The sequence below is a fragment of the Porites lutea genome, chromosome 13 (genome assembly GCF_958299795.1).
Source record: "Porites lutea chromosome 13, jaPorLute2.1, whole genome shotgun sequence".
Lineage (NCBI taxonomy): Eukaryota > Metazoa > Cnidaria > Anthozoa > Scleractinia > Poritidae > Porites > Porites lutea.
The window spans coordinates 15,028,426-15,050,275 of record NC_133213.1 but is presented as its reverse complement, the minus strand read 5'-3'; the positions used below and the strand labels follow the sequence as shown (position 1 = coordinate 15,050,275).

Below are 21,850 nucleotides of genomic sequence, written 5' to 3'. Positions count from 1 at the left end.
ATTTCATTTTTGCCTATTTACGACCAACACTTTAAAACTCGTGGGTAAAAAAGCAAACAACATGTCGAACCAAGCCGGAAAGGAACTTTTTAGTTTGAGAGACTGAATCAAAAGCCAAACTAGTACAACAGCGCTAGGTATATAGGACACAGTAAGGTGGCTAGACTGGATTTTTTAGGAGGGATAATTCTTAAGTTTGAGAATTTACCACGTCAGCTTTCACAAAGATATCACAAAAAGGTTACTACAGCTGTACTATATAAACATAGGCACGTTAAACGTGCATAGCTATTTTGAATGCTTCAGTGTAACTTTAATGCTTCAGTGTAACCTTATCAAGTGTGATGAATCTACCCTTTTCGTCTTAAATGTAGACTGGGCTTTTGCGCGAAAACGGGTATTGCCGTACATAAATGAAAACGCGAAACGCTCAGCTGCGTCGATCCTCATGCAATATATTCACTCTCCTCTGTCTTTCCCCGTTAAATCTGGTGCAAGTTAAACAAATTCAGTTGTTAAAGTAAGATAAATATCTCCTCACCAAACGTTGGTTAAAAGGAAAACTCTAAGGTTTCGTCGGAGTTTCTTAAGCCAAAATGTGACTCATCGAATTCGAGTAGTTAAGAAATGCCAGGATTTTTATCATTGTGGTAGATGGTTGCATCATCACAATTCACGAGGTTTTCACGTGCGATTCTACTCAGTGAAACAGTCTTTAACTCCCACAACTTATTTCTTCGTGTTTTAAAAGCTATTGCTTCTTAAAAGACAAGAGCCTCTTTTTAGGCATTGGTTTCAAAATGAAACAGGTCTTCATACGTTCGAGTTACTATTATTATTGTGAAAAACCAATCTGCAGGAGATGTACAGTCGCACAACTGGCACGTGAAAGTGTTGGACTTTGCCCCCTTTCGTTGTTCCTACGTGAGAGAATTCGAGTTATCACATAGTAATCTAGTAAACAGAATTATAAAAATAACTCATGCACGCAATTTGCACGTGAAGATGTTGGTCTTTGGCCCTTTTACAATTCGTACGTAAAAAAAACGCAAATTGTTTACTACAAAATTTTCTCTACTTAAGTTACGCATCTTAACTAAATAAAATACGTTTCAATAACTATAATGCTTAGTATGCAGGAAGGATGTATCATGTTGTTCGCTTATTATTCTTTTTTTGTTGTTTTGCCGAAATGAAAAAAGGTCTGTTGAACTTTGTAAGCGAGAGAATAATAATTTTAAAGCTTGTTTATAGGATTAACAGTACTCGATACAGCTTTCAAAAAAATAAGCTGCCTTTCAAACTTGTAAAACCACATTTTATAGGCCGCATACTTTCGAATTAAAGTCCATATCTAAATATCAATTATTGCTTCACTGGAAGAGCTTTGAAAATATACGATCTTTTATACTCTATCTTGAAGCAGGTGAAACACAACTCACAAATACGTGCGTCAGTACCGTTAGCGATAGCCGAATTCGGTCAGAAATGTCTTGAAGTAGCATCCACACTAAAATATGAACCCTTAAACAGCTGCATCACTGTACACAGCGTTTGAATCATGAAGATATTTAATGCAACGTTTCCAAACACCTGTAGCTGTAATAAAAGACAAAAAAATTGTGAAGAATCAAGATGGCGGTCTCAAAGTGCCCTTGTTCGACCTTTAGCAATGTCATGTTTAAGTAGATGCCAAGATCTCATTGGTTCCTAAGCATCAACTCATAGTACCTTCAACCTTATTGGCTCTTGCAACAAACATCCGAAAAATTTTCGGTGCATGAATTTTTTTAAGCCCACTTGTCTGCAGGATTTTTTTTCTCAGGCACAAGCTTTGCACGGATCTTTTTTCCACACATTTCTTCTTTTGCAACTAATCTACGATTTACGTAAGGTTTATATCATGATATAATGTCTAAGAGAACCACGTATTATAGTTTACCACTTGGTTCCTTTTTGCCGTGTGTCTGTTCAGTAATCAAACACAGATGATTAACGTTAATTCGCACTTGGCGGATCAACTGCATTCCCCCATTCTGCAGAAATCAAAAAGACTATTACCCCGAGTACCCGGATACCTTTGGGCCAATTAACATATTACAAGAAAAAAGAATACCTGCCATTTTTAAATATAATGTACATATTTTGTTATTTTGTCTATCGTTATTGTTTCGGAAACAATAATGTTAGTTTTTGGTGGAAGTTTCCTCTTCGCAATTGAGCCAGAATATCAATAGTTTTTAATAAAACTAAAGTAGTAGCACCTCAATAGGCGAGTTTCGTATTCCCCTCATTTCTGGGCTGCCTAGGACGAGTGCTTGTTTTTGCGCGAAAGCGAGGCTAATGTTGGTCACTTCTCACCAAGAAGACAAACTAGACAAACTAACATGAGAAAACTGCGGCTGAGTTGCCGAAAAAAAGGAAAATTTGAAACGTTGAAAGGTTCCAGAGGGCTCAAAACGTATTTAAAGTCTTGGAAAATCATTCTTCCAAACAGCAAGAAGGAAGATTAGCTCGTCATCCACTGAGAAAAACAACGAGCATAACCAGAAATTGACCGAAATAGTTATATAGTTGAGAAAATGTTATACTTCTTATATTGCGTTCTATCAAAAATATTTTGAAATACATTTTATATCTGAAGAGAGAGATTTTATCGTATAATTATTTGTGATAACAATAATATCAGTGGTAATCATCATGACATGTGTAGAAAGCAAGCCATTACTAATTTATGTTTATTATATACATACTGAGAAATACTCACCAAAAAGCTATGTCGTAAATTTTCGTACGCAAATTAGTTCTAGAGGAGCGAACGATGGTTTTCACTCTTGAAAAAAATGATACGTCCAATCAGAATCGCGAACGATGTTTTTTCACGTGTGAGAAAAATGATACGTCCAATCAGAGGCCACAGAGGTGTGTGAGTTTCGCGCCAAAGATCCCGCCTTTTATTGCAGCTTGCAGCGTCGCTTAGCACACATTCAACGAGAAAAGTTGTACTCAAAGAGTTTTTCTCGCTAAAAAAGTGAAAAACATTTCGGAAATGGAGTGGAAAAGTTTCGTTTGTTTCACTGTCGATAAAGATAACGGCAGAGAGCCGGCGAAACAACAGCGGAAAGGGAAAAACAGAACGAGACGTAAGCTTTTGTTGTGCTTTTTGTCGGAGCTACTTTGCCTTTCATTTAAGCTTAAGCTTATATTGAAACCGGACATTTTACTTAAATTCACTCATTTTCAATTGTGCATCGACAGCAAACAGTTAAGATTACTTATAGTTCTTGGATTACTTCATATCCTTACCGTCATTTATGTTTTTAACAAACGTTTTTACTAAAAAGCTGATACTTCGTTTTCGTTGTCATTTTGCGGCAAGTGTGTAGCGGCAAATAAGCATTTTTGAAAGATTTAAAATAAAAAGGCCGCCAAAATGATGAATGTCTCGGTATGTATATAATAAACAAAATACCACATGGAAAGTGCTTTGTACGGTATTTACGCACTCGTTGTTTTTGTATCAGATCCAACAACATTAACACTTAATTACTTCTCACTTTGGACAAAATGATGGCTTAAGGGAGGGGTAGTTGGGCTTCCGATATATCAAACAGTTGTTTTCAAATAAAAGTACTGAAGCACAGATTAAGATTTTCAATTCGCATTGTTTTATGTTACCTTTTTCCCCTTATCCCATACTTTTAATTAATAACCTTAAATCATACGCATGTCGCTTCCTCTGCAAGACTTTTTTTTTTCGTATAACCGCTCGCAGGATTTTGTTTTTTTCTTTGGAATTGTCACCCCACCTCCGGTTATTTCTAATGGTCCGTCCCTAAACAAACCATTATTCAACACTTGTCATACAGTGAGTGTCTTATTGCCTTTTGTGGTACAAAGGTCGACACGTAGTCACGCGCTTGTGACGCTTGTGTGCCACGGTCGTTGCTGTCGTTGGTGATTCGTTGGTGTCAGAAAACAGAGCTCTTTCTCCGGTCTGCACGGCTTTTCTGGCGCTTTTTGTTAAATGTTAAGTGGGAAAACATAAAAAAAAACATCGCACAGCATTGTCGTTTAGCGAACATTTGTATTCTAGCGAAAAAGCGACAGCGACAATTGTATTGTAGCGAAAAAACTACAGCGACATTTGTCTCTAGCCAAATAGACGACAGGTGGATTGGAAAATGAGCGACAAAGCCACATCAGAACCCCCCTTGGAAGGCCTCACCAATGTGACCCGGGTTCAAATCCAGGCGTCGACTCCAAAGGTAGTTACAGTTTGTTGATGGTTCTCTCCTTTGCTTCGAGAGGTTTTTCTCCGGATACTCCGGTTTTCCCTTTTCCTCAAAAACCAACACTTCCAAATTCTAATTCTACCTAGAACGCACAGACACGTTTAAACGAGTTTATAAGAACTCCTAAGTGCTTCGTGGGTAAACAAATTATAATTTACAATTTACAACTTGCAATTTTAAGGAAAAATATTTACAAATACCGGCGAGAAGAAGGTGCCTGAATTGGAGTTTGAAACAATAGACACAGTTGTACACAGGTCTTCTTCTGACTGGAATTTGCGAATATATTTACCTCAGGTCAAGGCTAGCACTGTTTAAACGAGTTCTCAGTGCTTCCATTCAGCAGCCGTGACGAATTCGAAACTGGACAATTTAGGCAGTGAAGGAAGGTACAAGCTCCCCCCGGCGATTTCTGAGAAAAAGTCCTGTTACCGAGAAATACAAAGGTAAGTAAAATACGTAATGCCCTCATTACGGTATAACAAATTTTCATCTTCATACAATACAGCTGTGGTAAATCTTTTTCTGATACCTTTGTTAATGTGGACATAGTAAATGCTCAAACTTGAAAAGTATAATCCCTAAAACAAACAGTCGAGCCACCTTAAAGAGACAAGAAAAGCAAATTTCAGACTGACAAAGACAAATTACATCCGCTACTATACTGCAAATTAAGACAAATTATCACAAATTATTTACAAAAGCTTCCACTGTTCTCAGTTAAACTTAAGGCAATTGAAAACTACTTTAAAACTTGTGTAGGAAGGAAAAGATGGCTTTTCGCTGCGCCATAGGGTATCTGAAAAAACTCTCCATGTTGCCTGTATATAGATATCAATACATACATAAATATGATCATACAGATCGGGCTCGAAAGTTTTGAATATTTCATTCACACCTGGTATGGACTGAGCTTAATTAACCATCAGTTTGCAGGGAAAGGAAAACAAAAATACTATAATTCTCTTCTTGCACGAAAACAAAAACGTTTACTCTATGTTTGTTTTAATTCTAGGAAACTACTTAACAGATCTAGAGTTGATTACAAAAGTTATTTTAGAAAATAAAGTAAGGAAAAAGAAATACTGTCACTTGGTCTGTAACAAAAATGTTTTAATTTACAAATTTCGTCTACCAGTTCTGTGGACGTTGGCTTGATAAACCTCGGAATCGTTTCAAGAAAGCATCTGACATGTACTGGGTTGAATTCTTATCGTCGTTTGGTTCTTGTACCCTCCTTAAACACCAGTGCTTCCGAACTATGATTCGAGACAAACCGCCAGGGATTTGCCGGCCCCAAAACTGCCGCCTGCGATGCCTGACACAATCCGCAATCAGAAGCAGTTCTGCCAACTAATATTAAGATCTCGGTCCTTCAAAAATGATCTAACGTACTGAAGTGGAAGGCTCTACTTGGTTACTTTTCTTAAAAACCACCTGACAGATAAGTCTTCTAAACTCTTTCTTTATGTCTCTTTTGAAAAAAGCATAAGACAGTGGGTTAATGGCTGAATTTAAAACCAAGACAGGAATTTTGTATTGTTCATCTTTACATGATGCATTTGTGTCGAATAGTACTACTAGACTACAACGTAAATATATTCCGTAGCACACAACAAACACTCCTATCACAATACCCATCATTATTACCGCAGACTTCTCGTGATGGGTTTTAAAATTTATCCGGTGGTTAAAACGTAACTGTTTTGCTAGGGTGCGTGCTGACCGATCATGTTTCCATACATGAAGTAACATTGACACAAAACAGAGTATCTGCAGAATACAAGGAATGATTTCCATGGAAATCATTAAAACCACAACTGCAACGATACTGGTCAGAGGGGTGTCACAGCAAAGTCGAAGTGCGGTCTTGAGCGCAACCAGCGTAAATGACGCTATCCAACAGGAAGTTATCACTTGAATAACACGAGATCGAGTCATAAAAGTTATGTATTTAAAAGGCTTTATGATGGCGATGTAACGGTCGAGCACCAGAGAACACAAGTTTAAAACAGACAAGTAGCTAAACAGCCACCTTACGACATCGATCCATGAAGGAAAAACCTTAGGCCAGTAGCAGGTGTTTGTAACGTCGCAAGCTAACAGAGAAGGAATAACGCCCAAACCAACACACAAATCTGCTACTGCAAGTGAAACAATAAACGCGTTGGTTTTGGTGCGGAGATTTCCTCTGCCGCAGACAAGGAAGATTGTTATTCCATTTCCAGCGATGGCAAGAAACGAAAGAACCCATCCAAGAATCCAAAACCAGGTCTCCATCCGTACTTATTAACTACAGATAAAAGAAAAATATCCTCATCGCAAAAATGTCAGGAGGTTGTATGTTATTCACTGGCAGACGTATGTTACTAGACTGAAGTCCTTTTTATTGTCCTACTTTGTCATAAACTTGGTAATTTCTAATAATTATGTGTTTCGCATGCGCAGTAGGTAACTGACCGAGCTGTAATAACACAGTTGGTAGGAAAATGAGGATAGTTGCGTGTCATAACCGCTGTAATTCAAAGCCAATGGGCGCTTTCAATACAACAAAAATTCCTGTTAAAATGTTGGAAATTCCACCTGCCCAATGGAACTACATCGAGTTGACCCGACCAAATGGTTATTGTTCCTACAAAAGAGCGGTATTTGAGACAACAATTTTGTCAAATGGAAAGGGACACTCCAACATTGCCGATCTTAATCTAAATAGCTCTGATCTGGCTGGATCTTTATTTAAATTCTCTTTACAACTAAACCAGTCTGGCCTGTTAGTTCTAACAGATGGAATTAACCGAGACCTTAGCTGATTAAAAAAAATGTACCTTCACTTTAGCCTAAATTGCAGCCGACATATTTCTTACAAATTGCGACAGGTCTACAACAAATTACAACAAAGGTGCATTAATAATTAAAAAGGCCGTCTTTAATATCACGTATAACGCGTTACTAAATTTGCCTGAGAACATTTCCGCCGTTGTCGTTAACTATTCCTAAGCGAGAAAATAAAACGAGGAGACAGGCATGAACCAGCAGCATCACGGTAATCTGCCTAGTCTGTTCCGTTTAACTCCACTGCTGTACTAAATAGAGTATGCAAAGATTTTCAGTTAATAAATATAGCAAGGAAAAAAAATAAACTGATCGCGATGTGAAACAGAAACACAGTGTCGATAAGTTCAGTTTTAAAAGCAGTTCAACTGTGGAAAAAAACACCCTCTTCACAAAAACTTTTCGTCTAACAGTTTATTAATTATTCATAAAGCCCTGTTGTTTTATAATCCTTTCAATATATAACAATTATTCACCGAAGTGGAGGTGGCTAGTGATGGATATTTACCGAAGCCGCGTTAGCGGCGAGGTAAATATCCATCACTAGCCACCGACACTGAGGTGAATAATTGTTTTAGTATATACTAAAACAGTGAGATAATTGAGCCCAAAAATGATGATTTTTAACTCATTTACTGTTGCCTGCAACGATTACAATTTTGGCGCGCAATGACCGAACGGCCGCTGTCGTCGCTTTTTCTTGCCGGCAAATAAAACTTTTGAAGGCATTTGTTTAGCTCTTGCGGGGAAATTTCCTCAAAAGGAGCTGTGAATTCTTTTTGTATTTAAAATCATTCTGTAAAAAGGATTATTAGATTTAGTTTTAAGCTTATTTATGAACAAGTCAACTAAAAAAAGTAACGCAAGACTTAAACTTAATTTGCATTTGTAAACAACAAAACTTTTTCGCCGGTTTTATCGATAAATTCAAGTAAAAAAGACAAAGCTTTACCTGTGAAAACTTCCACCCCGAGCTTCGTCACTTTCTTCGTGTATTTTGGAAACAGCTTGCTTGATTAGTTGTGAAATTTCTTTGTTTGTTACGGCAGCAAACCGGGAAGGCATTTTGCAACTTACGCGAGTTTGGCGTCTCTCGCTCGGAGGAACTGGAGGTGAATCAGTGAATAGTGCAGGATATTCACTGATTGAGTAGCCAATCAGAGCGCGCGAAAAACACTATCCACTGTTTTAGTATATACTAAATATATATATCACGAGGAGCCGCAAGCAGTAAAATTTCTGTCCCATAATTTAATAAGTTAAATCATCAAAGTTGACAGGTCTTTCTGATGATCAAAGCGACCGTTCGGTTCACTACGAGCCTCAGCGCTCCGGAAGTTAAAAAATTCGTACCGTCTGGTTGCTATGAAGTGACGTAATCATCCAGTTGAGTATCCATCACCGTAACACTTTTGCGGTCAACTACCGCAGCGCTCGTAAAGTACTTTAATTAAAACCGTGTTCAAAACCCTGTAGGAAGTCTGTTTATTTTTGAGTCGATTAATGCACTGCTGACTTTCACGAGGTCAACTTTTGCATAAATTATCAAACATTATGTTAAGCGGGAAATCTACCTATGGTTCGCGGGAGAAGCAACTTCTATAGCGGCGCAAGACAAATGTTTCGAGAGTTGAGGATGTGCTCACAAACTATCCACTATGCGACGAAAGGAGAAATCACTGGCATGATAGCTGCATGTAATAGTAATTTTATCAATCCAGGTCGCGCCGTGTTCGCTCGAGAACGCTGTGATAACCTCGTTTGGCGCGCTTCTCAATACTTCCAAAACATGTTGTAATCGGTAAGTAGACTTAAGCACTTAGTATCGCCAAGCCATTCGAATCAGTGTATTTCCAATTCTTTGTCTGAAGATTCTTGCAAACACATATACCAAGTAAATCTGGATGGAAGAGGAAATTGTCTCCTGAAACGCAGCCAGATTATATTTTGAAGGATGGCGGCACAATTCAACGTGTCTTCCAGGTCAGCCCTAATTTATAGTTCGTAAGAGAATAAATTGCGATCTCCCTATTAAGCTTTCTTTGATAAAACTTCAGTAGAAACAAAACAACGCAGACATGACATTCTCCTGCATGAGACACAATCGGCTGAAGAAAACATCTGTTTACAAGTCGGGTAAATTATCCATTCTTGAGCACCGCAAAATCAGCTAAAATCAGTCGCTGGAAACCTGGCATATAATTAAGCCTGAGCGTTTCTAAGAATAACACGTTTAGAACTTCGACGCGTAGAAAAAAAAGGCAGTTGTTCTATATCCTTTCTGGTTCATCCAGGTAGAAGTCCTGGCATATTATTATGCCTGAGCGCTTCTAGCATATATAACACGTTTAGCATTTCGACCCGTAGCCGTAAAAAAAAAATTAGGCAGTTGTTCTATATCCTTTCTGGTTCATCCAGGTAGAAGTCCTGGCATATTATTATGCCTGAGCGCTTCTAGCATATATAACACGTTTAGCATTTCGACCCGTAGCCGAAAAAAAAATTAGGCTGTTGTTCTATATCCTTTCTGGTTCACCCAGGTAGAAGTCCTGGCATGATGTTCTTATGCCTGAACGCTTCTAGGATATATAACACGTTTAGCATTTCGACCCGTAGCCGAAAAAAAAAAAAATAGGCTGTTGTTCTATATCCTTTCTGGTTCACCCAGGTAGAAGTCCTGGCATGATGTTATTATGCCTGAGCGCTTCTAGGAAATATAACACGTTTAGCATTTCAACCCGCAGCCGTAAAAAAAAATTTAGGCAGTTGTTCTATATCCTTTCTGGTTCACCCAGGTAGAAGTCCTGGCATGTTGTTATTATGCCTGAGCGCTTCTAGGATATATAACACGTTTAGCATTTAGATCCGTAGCCGAAAAAAAAATTAGGCTGTTGTTCTATATCCTTTCTGGTTCACCCAGGTAGAAGTCCTGGCATGATGTTATTATGCCTGAGCGCTTCTAGGATATATAACACGTTTAGCATTTCGACCCGTAGCCGAAAAAAAAATTAGGCTGTTGTTCTATATCCTTTCTGGTTCACCCAGGTAGAAGTCCTGGCATGATGTTCTTATGCCTGAGCGCTTCTGGGATATATAACACGTTTAGCGTTTCGACCCGTAGCCGAAAAAAAAATTAGGCTGTTGTTCTATATCCTTTCTGGTTCACCCAGGTAGAAGTCCTGGCATGATGTTCTTATGCCTGAGCGCTTCTGGGATATATAACACGTTTAGCATTTCGATCCGTAGCCGAAAAAAAGAAATTAGGCTGTCGTTCTATATCCTTTCTGGTTCACCCAGGTAGAAGTCCTGGCATGAAGTTATTATGCCTGAGCGCTTCTAGGATATATAACACGTTTAGCATTTCGACCCGTAGCCGAAAAAAAAATTAGGCTGTTGTTCTATATCCTTTCTGGTTCACCCAGGTAGAAGTCCTGGCATGATGTTATTATGCCTGAGCGCTTCTAGAATATATAACACGTTTAGCATTTCAACCCGCAGCCGTAAAAAAAGAATTTAGGCAGTTGTTCTATATCCTTTCTGGTTCACCCAGGTAGAAGTCCTGGCATGAAGTTATTATGCCTGAGCGCTTCTAGGATATATAACACGTTTAGCATTTCGACCCGTAGCCGAAAAAAAAAAAAAATTAGGCTGTTGTTCTATATCCTTTCTGGTTCACCCAGGTAGAAGTCCTGGCATGATGTTCTTATGCCTGAGCGCTTCTGGGATATATAACACGTTTAGCGTTTCGACCCGTAGCCGAAAAAAAAATTAGGCTGTTGTTCTATATCCTTTCTGGTTCACCCAGGTAGAAGTCCTGGCATGATGTTATTATGCCTGAGCGCTTCTAGAATATATAACACGTTTAGCATTTCAACCCGCAGCCGTAAAAAAAAATTTAGGCAGTTGTTCTATATCCTTTCTGGTTCACCCAGGTAGAAGTCCTGGCATGTTATTATTATGCCTGAGCGCTTCTAGGATATATAACACGTTGGCAATGAAATCGACCGCAGACTTTAATAAAATGTTCTTTTTAGAAGGCACTGAATTATTTTTTCCGGACATTTTGTTTGATATCGCATTTTTAATTAATTTTATTTGTCGCCCCAGGATGATGACATGATTGCGTGAAAATTGACGCCTCTATCATATTAGATGCGAAATACGATCAGAGATTAAGGGAATAGGGAATGTTGCAAGCTACTGGGTATCCAGCTGAGATAGCTGACTTTTACTCAGCTATCTCAGCTGGATACTGAGGGGTTTTTTTGGTTGCTAAGACCGTGCAGCTCGTTATGACCATTTACACCTTCAGTGCGAAGACTGTCACGGGAACATTAACACCTTCAGGATAATAGCCTACCATAACAGTGGTAGGTCGCGCGCGTCTGGTCGGTTTCGAAGAACGTGATCGTGACTGTTGTTTTCATTCAGTGACTGTGCGCGTTGATATGTCAACGTTTAAAACAGACTGCAACATTAAATTTTAGTTATAAAAGCAAAGAAGCTGCTGAGTAGAAACTAAACCGTCCCAGACTTATTCCGTTTCATTCGTGTACTTTCATTTTGATGGGGTCTGTATGATGAATTTACCGCTGCCTTCTAATCAGGCACGTAAATAACATAGATATAAAACATTTCATTTTGCTTTTGTGGAGTGAATTCATCTTAAAAAAGTTAAACTAGTGGACCACTTTCTCCGCGTACTTGTAAAAATAGGCATTTAATATGTCGCGCTACAGTGCGAAAATCTTCTTGTCATGGATTAGATTTCAGCAAACATATTGTTAATTTTCATTTCGCGCCAGAATAAATTAGTTTCCGCGCAAAGGGCTTCTAAAAAAAATCACAAGGTTTGTCCCACTTCGAGTCCACCTTCTGGAGATACGCCGGCATGGTAGCTGGAATACATTGCCGAGGCGAAGATTTGGCATTTTTTCCTCCTCGTCTTTTTTTTCCCCGCGACGTTTGTTTATATTTGTAGTGAGAATGCCGTGCATATCGGTGGATTTTACTTCAGTCAAGCGGCTTCAGTTTCTGCGGCTTGCTAAGAGTGCCGGAATCGCTTTGTTGGCCTTTAACAGATTTGTTGTCGAATGCAAGGTAAAAGAGCGGACTACTGTAAGGTAAGAATTGAAGTTTAAATTTGTTTCTCGGCGAAAAATAATGCATACAACTCGTGAAACCCGTGAGTATTACCTCTGTTTAATGTACCGGATGTCCTGCGATGACCCCTCGCTTTTACGATGGATAAGACGGATACAAACAATAATTTCTTCCGTAACGTTTAGCATAATTCACTTAATCTGGAGATCATCTGCGGACGATTTTTCGTTACATATGCTTCATTTTTTGGCTTATTCCGGCTACGTGCGAAAAATTAGATGACAATGTTTGCGTGCTATAATTATACTGATAATTTCTTGCACCTTGAAACTCATAAAAGCCAAACTTGTTTAACCCTAGCAAAAGAATCTTTTAATGGAGAAACTCAACCTGATAGTTGCACGAAAATCTAATAATTGTTACTGCATTTTCATGCTCTCTGTAACCTCGTGGGTAGAACATACCTGATGGTTACATTAAAGGAACAGTATCCCGTTACTGCGCATGCACCAAACTTTGATTTTTGGACAGGATGTCGCGAAATCAAAAGATGCGTGGAGAGTAAGAGAACCTTGAAAAATCCGTTTGCATCGCGCTTGGCCGAGTTCGATACTCCACTAAACCTTCTCAGGGCTACAGATCAATAATAATAATAATAATAATAATAATAATAATAATAATAATAACCTTTATTTCTTAAGATAAAATCACATATCCTAAGTTACAATATAAACTCAAAAAACTATTTACATATCATATCTAAAAATTATTCTGTTACTAAAAACGTTCTTAAACCTGTCAGTGTAGATCAATGATATATTGTCCCCGCTGAGTTTCGATTTGGGCGAAATCGGGATTTTTTGGCGTTTCTTTTATTGCCGCTCCCGAAGGACCACAAGATGGGAAACGCTTTGATGCCTATTGAAAGCTTATTTCTTCTGCCAGCTTCCATACAAGCTCAGATAATTTTGAAAGGAATACGCAGAAATGAAACAGCAACAATAGAGACTGTAAGAAAGAAACCATTGAGACATGGATGTGACTGAGGAGATCTAGCTTGTGGAATTAAGCTTCGTGTAGCGGAATGTTTTGCAACGACGCGTTAGTAAACTTTTAAATGAACCTCCCTACGGCCGACAAAATCAAACAAACAGACGCTACATGCCTAGTGCAATGAGATCATGATATAATTTTTGACTAACCTTTGCGATAATTCATCGCGTTGAGATTGCATTTTTATTTATATCTTTCAAACGTTTGAGGCTAGAACGCGAGCAAATCAGGCAAATATTACTGGACGTGAATCAATTGACCTCTGACACGAGTTTCACATTAGAAAAGGTGTTTTTAAAGGGAGCAGAACGAGATTTTCGGGTCGCGAGGCGGCCCTGCTAGCGACAAAATCGCGATGAGTCTTCGTGCTGTCAGCCAAATTTTAAATAAGACGAAAAACTTCTTCGAAAGTCTAAAATTTTACTTGAGAATGTAAACAACAAATCTCTGTCGGCGGTGCGGTCCGGAAGGAAATCTTGTCGAGTCAATATGACAGTTCTATTGTCTTTTGAAGAAAAAACAGATGACGCTCGCGCGTGCGCACAATTGGGACACTGTCCCTTTAATAATAATCACTGCATTTGCTCTCTGTAACTTCGTGGGTATAACATACCTGAAGGTTACGTCAATAATAATCATTGCATTTTCTCTTTGCAATCTCGTGGGTAGAACATACCTGATGGTTACATTTATAATAATAATAACTGCATTTTCTCTCTGTAACGTCGTGGGTAGAACATACCTGAAGGTTACGTTAATAACAATCATTGCACTCTCTCTTTGTAACCTCGTGGGTAGAACATACCTGATGGTTACATTAATAATATCACTGCATTAGCTCTCCGTAACCTCGTGGGTAGAATATACCTGACGGTTACATTTAATAATAATCACTGCATTTGCTCTCTGTAACCTCGTGGGTAGAACATACCTGAAGGTTACGTTAATAATAATCATTGCATTTTCTCTTTGTAACCTCGTGGGTAGAATATACCTGACGGTTACATTTAATAGTAATCACTGCATTTGCTCTCTGTAACCTCGTGGGTAGAACATATCTGAAGGTTACGTTAATAATAATCATTGCATTTTCTCTTTGTAACCTCGTGGGTAGAATAAACCTGACGGTTACATTTAATAATAATCACTACATTTGCTCACTGTAACCTCGTGGGTAGAACATATCTGAAGGTTACGTCAATAATAATCATTGCATTTTCTCTTTGTAACCTCGTGGGTAGAACATACCTGATGGTTACATTAATAATAATCACTGCATTTGCTGTCCATAAACTCGTGGGTAGAGTATATCTGATGGTAACATTAATAATAATCATTGCATTTTCTCTTTGTAACCTCGTGGGAAAAAAATTAATGCCTCTCTCCTGGGAATTTTGCCCTGTCCTTTGAGCATAGTGATCTTTGGGTAGCGAATTCGCGAAAACAGGTAAAACGCTTTTTTATAACAACAGCATTTATATTATTTGGCTTTTTGAGGGAGGTTAAACATTAATGGAATAGAATATAAAAAAAGCTGATAAAGCGGAAAAAGTTATCTTTACAAAATGCGCTTTGACAATGTCAGGGAGTGAAATAAGCTGAAGTTTTGTAGTTAGCCCGAAGAAAACCTGTTCCTGCATGAAAAGCAGTTCTGATTCCCTTCTCTTAACTAGAAGAGATGCATATCCCTGTGAACCAGTTTTTTAAACCAGGAGCGATTCCCACTCACTTCTGATACTTTATTGACACGAGTTCCTATTTCAATATATGTCTAATTCAAGCTTAGCTGCGTGATAGCTCTTCATTAGCGAAAAGGTCCAAGTGATATTTTGATTGACGTGTTGTTTTGAATCCTGAGGTTTTTTAACACCTTTTCTCTAGCTTAACTGGCGAAGATATTCTAGGAATTTGCCCTTCAATTCCAAATTCTTTGATGTGCCGCCAGATGCCGTGCAAAAATATCACCGCTTGCGGCTCCTCGTGTATATATACATGGCGCAAGACGCCTGGGGTATCGATATGATCTTTAACAACTGTTTCACTAGCTCAGTTATCAATTAATTAACAATATTGTTTAGTTAAATACCTTCTATTGCACTTTTATTTCGTACTGCTAAATTGGAAGGTTTTATAATTCATTCGGCATGCAACGATTTTAATATCGTTCCAGCCACAAGCAACTCGTCGCTCCAATTTGCTGTTGGGCTTCCTTAGCAATCAATATTAATTTCTTTGTCATGATTTCTACGGAATTTAAAGGAAAATTAGCCTTACGTTCGTGTAACCTGGGCGAAAAAGGTGACACATTTGATAGCTACCTTTTCTTTCCCCATAACAAGTCATTTTACACTTTATACGATTTTATCATTTTAATTTCTGTCACACCTTCAGGACTGAGCTGAAATAGACTTGCACGGAAAGATTACAAAACTACTACATTTCCTTATGTTTTTCTCAACAAGGAAATTACTTCATATAACAAGAATATCGAACAGTTAATCTTTCAGTTCGGTTCGGGTAAATTCTAGGAATCTATCGCCGTTAACAGAGTTGATTACGAAGACTATTGAGCGAACAACCTCAGTGCCGAGGAAATTGGCGCCAAACCTTATGAAGTCACCGAACCTCGAACTTCTGAACTTGTCAATTTTGTTTTCTCTCGTCAAATTGGTATTCAGAGTGTGAGCATCCGTTTCAGACTGAGATTGACAAACTGATGGTCATAACCGATGATTCCGCTGTACAAAGCGCACGGCTATTAAGCCTGGGTTCCAAACTATATCCAAGCAACAAGCAGCACATGCTCACGCTACCTTTGTTACTCGATTGATGCAGCGTCGTGCTCGAGTATGCCAAAATCGAGCCAGTGAAGCAAATCGGGCTTTGGTAGTAGGGTGTGAACACAAAATTATACTCTCATGATGTGAAACTAAAAAGTTCCATCCAATAAGAACGTGCGTCTCACACCACCTGTGAAACTTGATCTTAAGTCCTTTCCATTGTATTTTGTATTCTCTGAGGGTCCAAAAGTTCTTGTTTTCTCTCCTTGTCCAAGCCTCACACATTTAATAGTCTTTTACTGAATTGCTCAAGCCTTTCACACTCGTTCATTAAAGACTTGCATCCTACAAGAATGAGTTACGCACGTCAAGTGGTAGGCTTTAGTTTACTTTGTTATTTTCTTTAAAACACAGCGCCAACGCAGATGCATCCCATAGCAAACAAGAAACACTCCTATCACAAGACCCATCATTATTACTGCAGACCTATCGTGGAGGATTTTAAACGACATCTGATGGTTAAAACGTAACTGTTTTGCTATGGTGTGTGCTGACTGATAATGCCTGCGTACGTGAAATGTCGTTGATGCAAAGCAGAGTGTGAACAGAACACATGGAAGGAACTCGGAAATTATTGTCAGCCAAATAAGTGGGACAGGGACAAGTATTGTTTTGAAATAAAATATATACAGGGTAATCTTTAGCGCGTAAAAACTAACTGGTATAACCCAAGAGAAGAAAATAATTGGGATAATTCGACAGCGAGTCTGAAATTAATGTATTTCAGAGGATGAACGATGGCAATAAAACGATCCAGTACTAAGACGCATAAGTTTACAGCAGACTTGTTACTAAGCAACCACCTTATAATATTCACCAAAGATGACCAAGATAGCAAATGTTGAGGCCAGTAGCAGGTGTTTGAAATGTCGCAGGAGAACAGAGAAGGAATAACGCTCAAACCAACACAGAAATCCGCTACTGCAAGTGAAACAATAAATGCATTGGTTTTGGTGCGGAGATTTCGTCTGCTGCAAACGAGGAAGATTGTAAATCCATTTCCAATGATGGTTTGAAATGAAAGAAACCAACCAAGAATCCAGAACCAGGTCTCCATCTTAACTGTTAAAGGAAGTTCTTGTCAACTATACTGATTAACTAAAAAATTGAGTATTATAATTTACATCTTTGCATGAATTTGAGGGTCACATTTGCTAATACCCGTAAATGATTTTATAGACGCCCGCGGCGTTTATTTAATTTTAGGAGTCCAATGGTCAAGAGGGGACGTTTAATAGAGGGAGGGAGTTTAAAAGAGGAAAGCGTTTGAAGCTCAGTTAAACTAGTATGCTTTGGGCGAAAATTCAGTATCAAGAGAGTTAACTGTAAATAGCAGAATATCTGGTCCATCCATCTTTTGATACGTCTAAAGGCCTTCAAGCGATCCATATCCCTCTTCCAAATCTCCGACTTTGATCGATGTCAGAATGTTTCGGATCATTATATGTTGTCATTATTAGTTTATCCTTATTTTGAGCTTGCCATTGAACAAGATACATTGTTAAGCAAGAAACTGAACCGGCAAATTGAATGAGGGGTGGGGGGGGGGGGGGGGGGGATGTCTATTAGACAGGTGGCGTTATTAGAGAGGGGCGTCTTATACAAACTGCTTGACATCTTAAGAGTGGAGTTCATTAGACAAAAGGCTTTATTTAAGAGTGGGCGGCCATAACATCATTTACGATGCGTGTTTCTATTAGTTCTTTAAATCGTCCTTATTTTAATAACTGCACTGTATTATAACTTCCTGCTTCCAATATTTTTTGTGCTATTTGTAATTAGCCATGCTGTCGTATTTTATTTATAATTATCTTTTTTTTAAATAAACGGTAGGAAGAGAGAAAATGTGGACTGTCACATGGCAATAGTGCAAAGACATCTTTCAATTAAACGATAGAAAGCGTCAGTCACGTGTGTTACCACTTATCTCAATTTATTGTTAATTTGGCTCCCTTAATATTGCTACGTTAATGTATTCCTAATTGCGACAGTTCTTTATTAGAAACTGCGACAGGTGTTACAAATTATGGCAAAAGTTGGGCATAAAATTGTTAAAAGATTTTTTTTTCCGTTTCCGTAAAACTGCATATCAAAAATTAAAAAGTATACATTTATCACGAGCGTAGCAAGCGTAGCTACCTGTACGCACGCACGGTACGCACGCGCGTACCTGTAAAAGTCAAGGGTGAAAAAAATAATAATAAAATAAGATACGAAAACGAATAATGAAAAAAAAAGCAAAGGATAAGATAGGTAAAATATAATTATTCACAGTTTGGCTCAATTCATTTAACAACGGATTGTTTAACTTTTAGTTTTAATTACTTCCAAATGTCGGCTTCCTTTGGTGGACCAAATATTTAATAAATATAAATGATATATTTTGAGCCTTAAGTTAGGAAAAGCGATTGACGTGCTTCAGTCCATGAATACAAAAAGACGATAAAGATTTTTTTCAGTTTACACAGTCACGTCATTTCATACAGCTATTTCGAGAACGGTTGTCGGAAGTGCACGCGACAATCCCGAAAGGTATTGTGGGTGGCTTTGAGGGCAATGTTCTTCAAAGAAATTTGAAAGAATGGTACGGGAGGCCATGGACATATGTTTGCGAGTATTAAAGGAAAGCAACAAAAGTAGGTTTGACAGCTTCAGTCGTTACGAACAGTGTATTGATCATATCCCATATTACCTTTCGGGATTGTCGCGTGCGCATTTCTTCCGACAACCTTTCTCGAAACAGCTGTATACAGTAAGAACGCTTCGACTTACAATAATCTCACCTTTTGTAACATTGAGCAGGGGGTTGGGGGATAAGGGTATTTGGAGAATTGTGCGTACCCCCGAAAAAATCCTGGTTACGCCCCTGTTTATGTGAGATGCAACATGAAAACACCTGATGGTTAAAGCGTAGCTGTTTTGCCAAGGTGTGTGCTGGCTGATCATGCCCGCGTGCGTCAAAAATATCATTGATACAAAGCAGAGTATTAACAGAACACATGAAAGGAACTCGAAGAGGAAATTACACTCATAACTCATGACTCATGACTTATGATTATTGAATATGCCTGCCTTCAATAGCACTGAATCCCTATAAAAAGTACCAAACAATTTCTGCAAGTGTTCAATTATAGTTATTCGTGTACATGCATGAGTGAACTCTGTGCCACTTGGTGAAACCAGCTGACGTTGTTATGCTTGCTTTCGTGTGTCATTTGCATGAGAAATTGTTCGTGATTGAATAAACCGTCGCAGAAGGATGTTACTAAAACAGGGAACAGGGAGCGGGGAACGGGGAACGGGGAACGGAAGTCTGGAAACGAGTTGTCAGCGGAAACCTCCACAAAAATCCAAAATGGCGGTCCAAAAAACGAGAGAGAGAAAGAAGAAGACGAAGAAAGGAATTCGTGCCTTGGTTGAAATCAGGTGGGGACGAAATTGCAAATCAGACTCACATTTTACGTTTACGTTTTGAGCAGCTGGTATGTTTTTTCGATATTCAACCTGTTTCATTTACAATATGATAAGGTCTTTGGTCTTAGTTTTCGAGACACCTGGCATACTCACATTACTCCTGGATTACTCCGTTTACTTTAGACCGTCGCTTAATCCTGCCTTTTTATCCCCCTGAATGTTCTTTTTCCCACTCAGACAAACTCTTGGAGAGTAAAGGTTTTATCCAAGCCCATTATATGCCCTGTTTTGAGAATGCTTGGTAAATAACTCGCAGGCATTGTAATGAGAAATAAAACAGGGCATATAATAAAACAGGGCATATAATGGGCTTGGATAAAACCTTTACTCTCCAAGAGTTTGTCTGAGTGGGAAAAAGAACATTCAGGGGGATATACAGGCAGGTTTAAGCGACGGTCTAAAGTAAACGGAGTAATCCAGGAGTAATATCAGTGTGCCAGGTGTCTCGAAAACTAAGACCTAAGACCTTATCATATTGTAAATGAAACAGGTTGAATATCGAAAAAACATACCAGCTGCTCAAAACGTAAACGTAAAATGTGAGTCTGATTTGCAATTTCGTCCCCACCTGATTTCAACCAAGGCACGAATTCCTTTCTTCGTCTTCTTCTTTCTCTCTCTCGTTTTTTGGACCGCCATTTTGGATTTTTGTGAAGGTTTCCGCTGACAACTCGTTTCCAGACTTCCGTTCCCCGTTCCCCGTTCCCCGCTCCCCGTTCCCCGTTTTAGTAACATCCGTCGCAGAATCAGCATTTCATGAATAAAACACGCCTGATGTTGCCTGGAAACACAAATTGCTTCGTGACGTCAACTGCTTGATGTCAGGTATATAGTAAGAAATATAGAGCACCCGAGATTGCAACACTGAGACCACGCACAGTTTTCGCTGTGCGTACGCTAGACGCACACGACGAGATTATATACTCGAAAACTTAACGTTTTGCATAAATATCAGTGTCCCAGATATTAACTTGACGTATTCCTACGCTAGCAAGAGGTAGAGAAATTGGGGAACGTCACGTGGCAATAGCGCAAAAATATCAGTCAATCAAATGGGACAAAGTCAGTCACGTGAGTTATCCCTTTACTGCAATTTATTGTCAATTTGGTTCACTAAATAATTGCGAGGTCATTGTATTCTTATTTGCGACAGTTCTTCATTAGAAACTGCGAAAGGTGTTACAAATTACGGCAAGAGTTAAGGCAGCTTTTATTAGAAGAAGCTTTTTTCGTTTCTGTTTTGCAAAAAAAAGCGAGAAAGGTAAAATTGCCTTTTAATAAACGACTTGTAGCGTGCTTGTTTCGGCTCATCGCTTTGAGAACGAGTAATCTCACTTGTGTAGCGTGTTTGTTTCGACTTTCCGACTCATGTTACACGTTAAGCGTGCCAGTCTCGACTTAGACTTAAAGAACGCGTTGTGTTACATGTGCAGACGATGGACTCCATCGGACGACTTTCCAACCCTCCTCAAAGTATTGTTTACACTCCCAGTTTCATCTTATGGCTAGACTTCCGGTAATTCAAGTGGACTCGACTGTACTTCCGGTTTCATTTTTCGAACAGACTCCATTGGACTCCAGGCTTTGCCCACTGGAATCTAATCGAGAGTATTGAACATGTGTGGGGACCCTCAACCATGAGGGTCCCCACTGTAGGGTTCTTCAATCCTGTCATCCCGACCCAAAATTTCGTGTTATCCCGTAGCCGAGGGTTATTTTCGGCATTCTAACTCTCAATCCCCAATCCCCAATCCCGAGAAAATAAGGGAAATCCCGGATCCCAAAAAACCTATCAGAGACCCTCAACAATGATCTTACTCGATTCATGCAGAGTATTTCTTTTTTAACAGTGCGCAAAAACAAAGGCTCTGCTAGCAGGATGTGGACATAAATAATTGAATTATACTCTTACAATGTGATACTAAAAAGTTCCATGTGATGTGACTTTCGCCTCCCACTACTGTGTGAATCTTGATCCTAAGTCCTTTCCCTAGTATTTTAAATTCTCTTAGCGTACAAATGTTCTTGTTTTCTCTCCTCATACGCCATTTTTCCAAATTTCAATTCGCTTTCAGTCCAAGAGTCACAGATTTATCAGTCTCTTCTCAAGTCTTTCATTGTCTTAAAAGACCTACATCCTACAACAACGAGTTACACATACGTTCGTAAAGTGGTAGGCTTTCGTTAACATTACTAATATTTTCTTTAAATTAAAACACAGCTCCAAGAAGTCTTTTAAACTCTTTCTTTATG

The 21,850-nt window shown here is 38.8% G+C and overlaps 1 protein-coding gene across 1 annotated transcript; it reads right to left on the bottom strand.

The window, feature by feature from the left end:
- Positions 1-5,681: 5,681 nt before the first annotated feature.
- LOC140922435 (histamine H2 receptor-like) lies at positions 5,682-6,575 on the bottom strand. The gene has a single exon (XM_073372421.1). The coding sequence runs from the start codon at positions 6,573-6,575 to the stop codon at positions 5,682-5,684; it is 894 nt and encodes a 297-aa protein (XP_073228522.1).
- Positions 6,576-21,850: the final 15,275 nt, after the last annotated feature.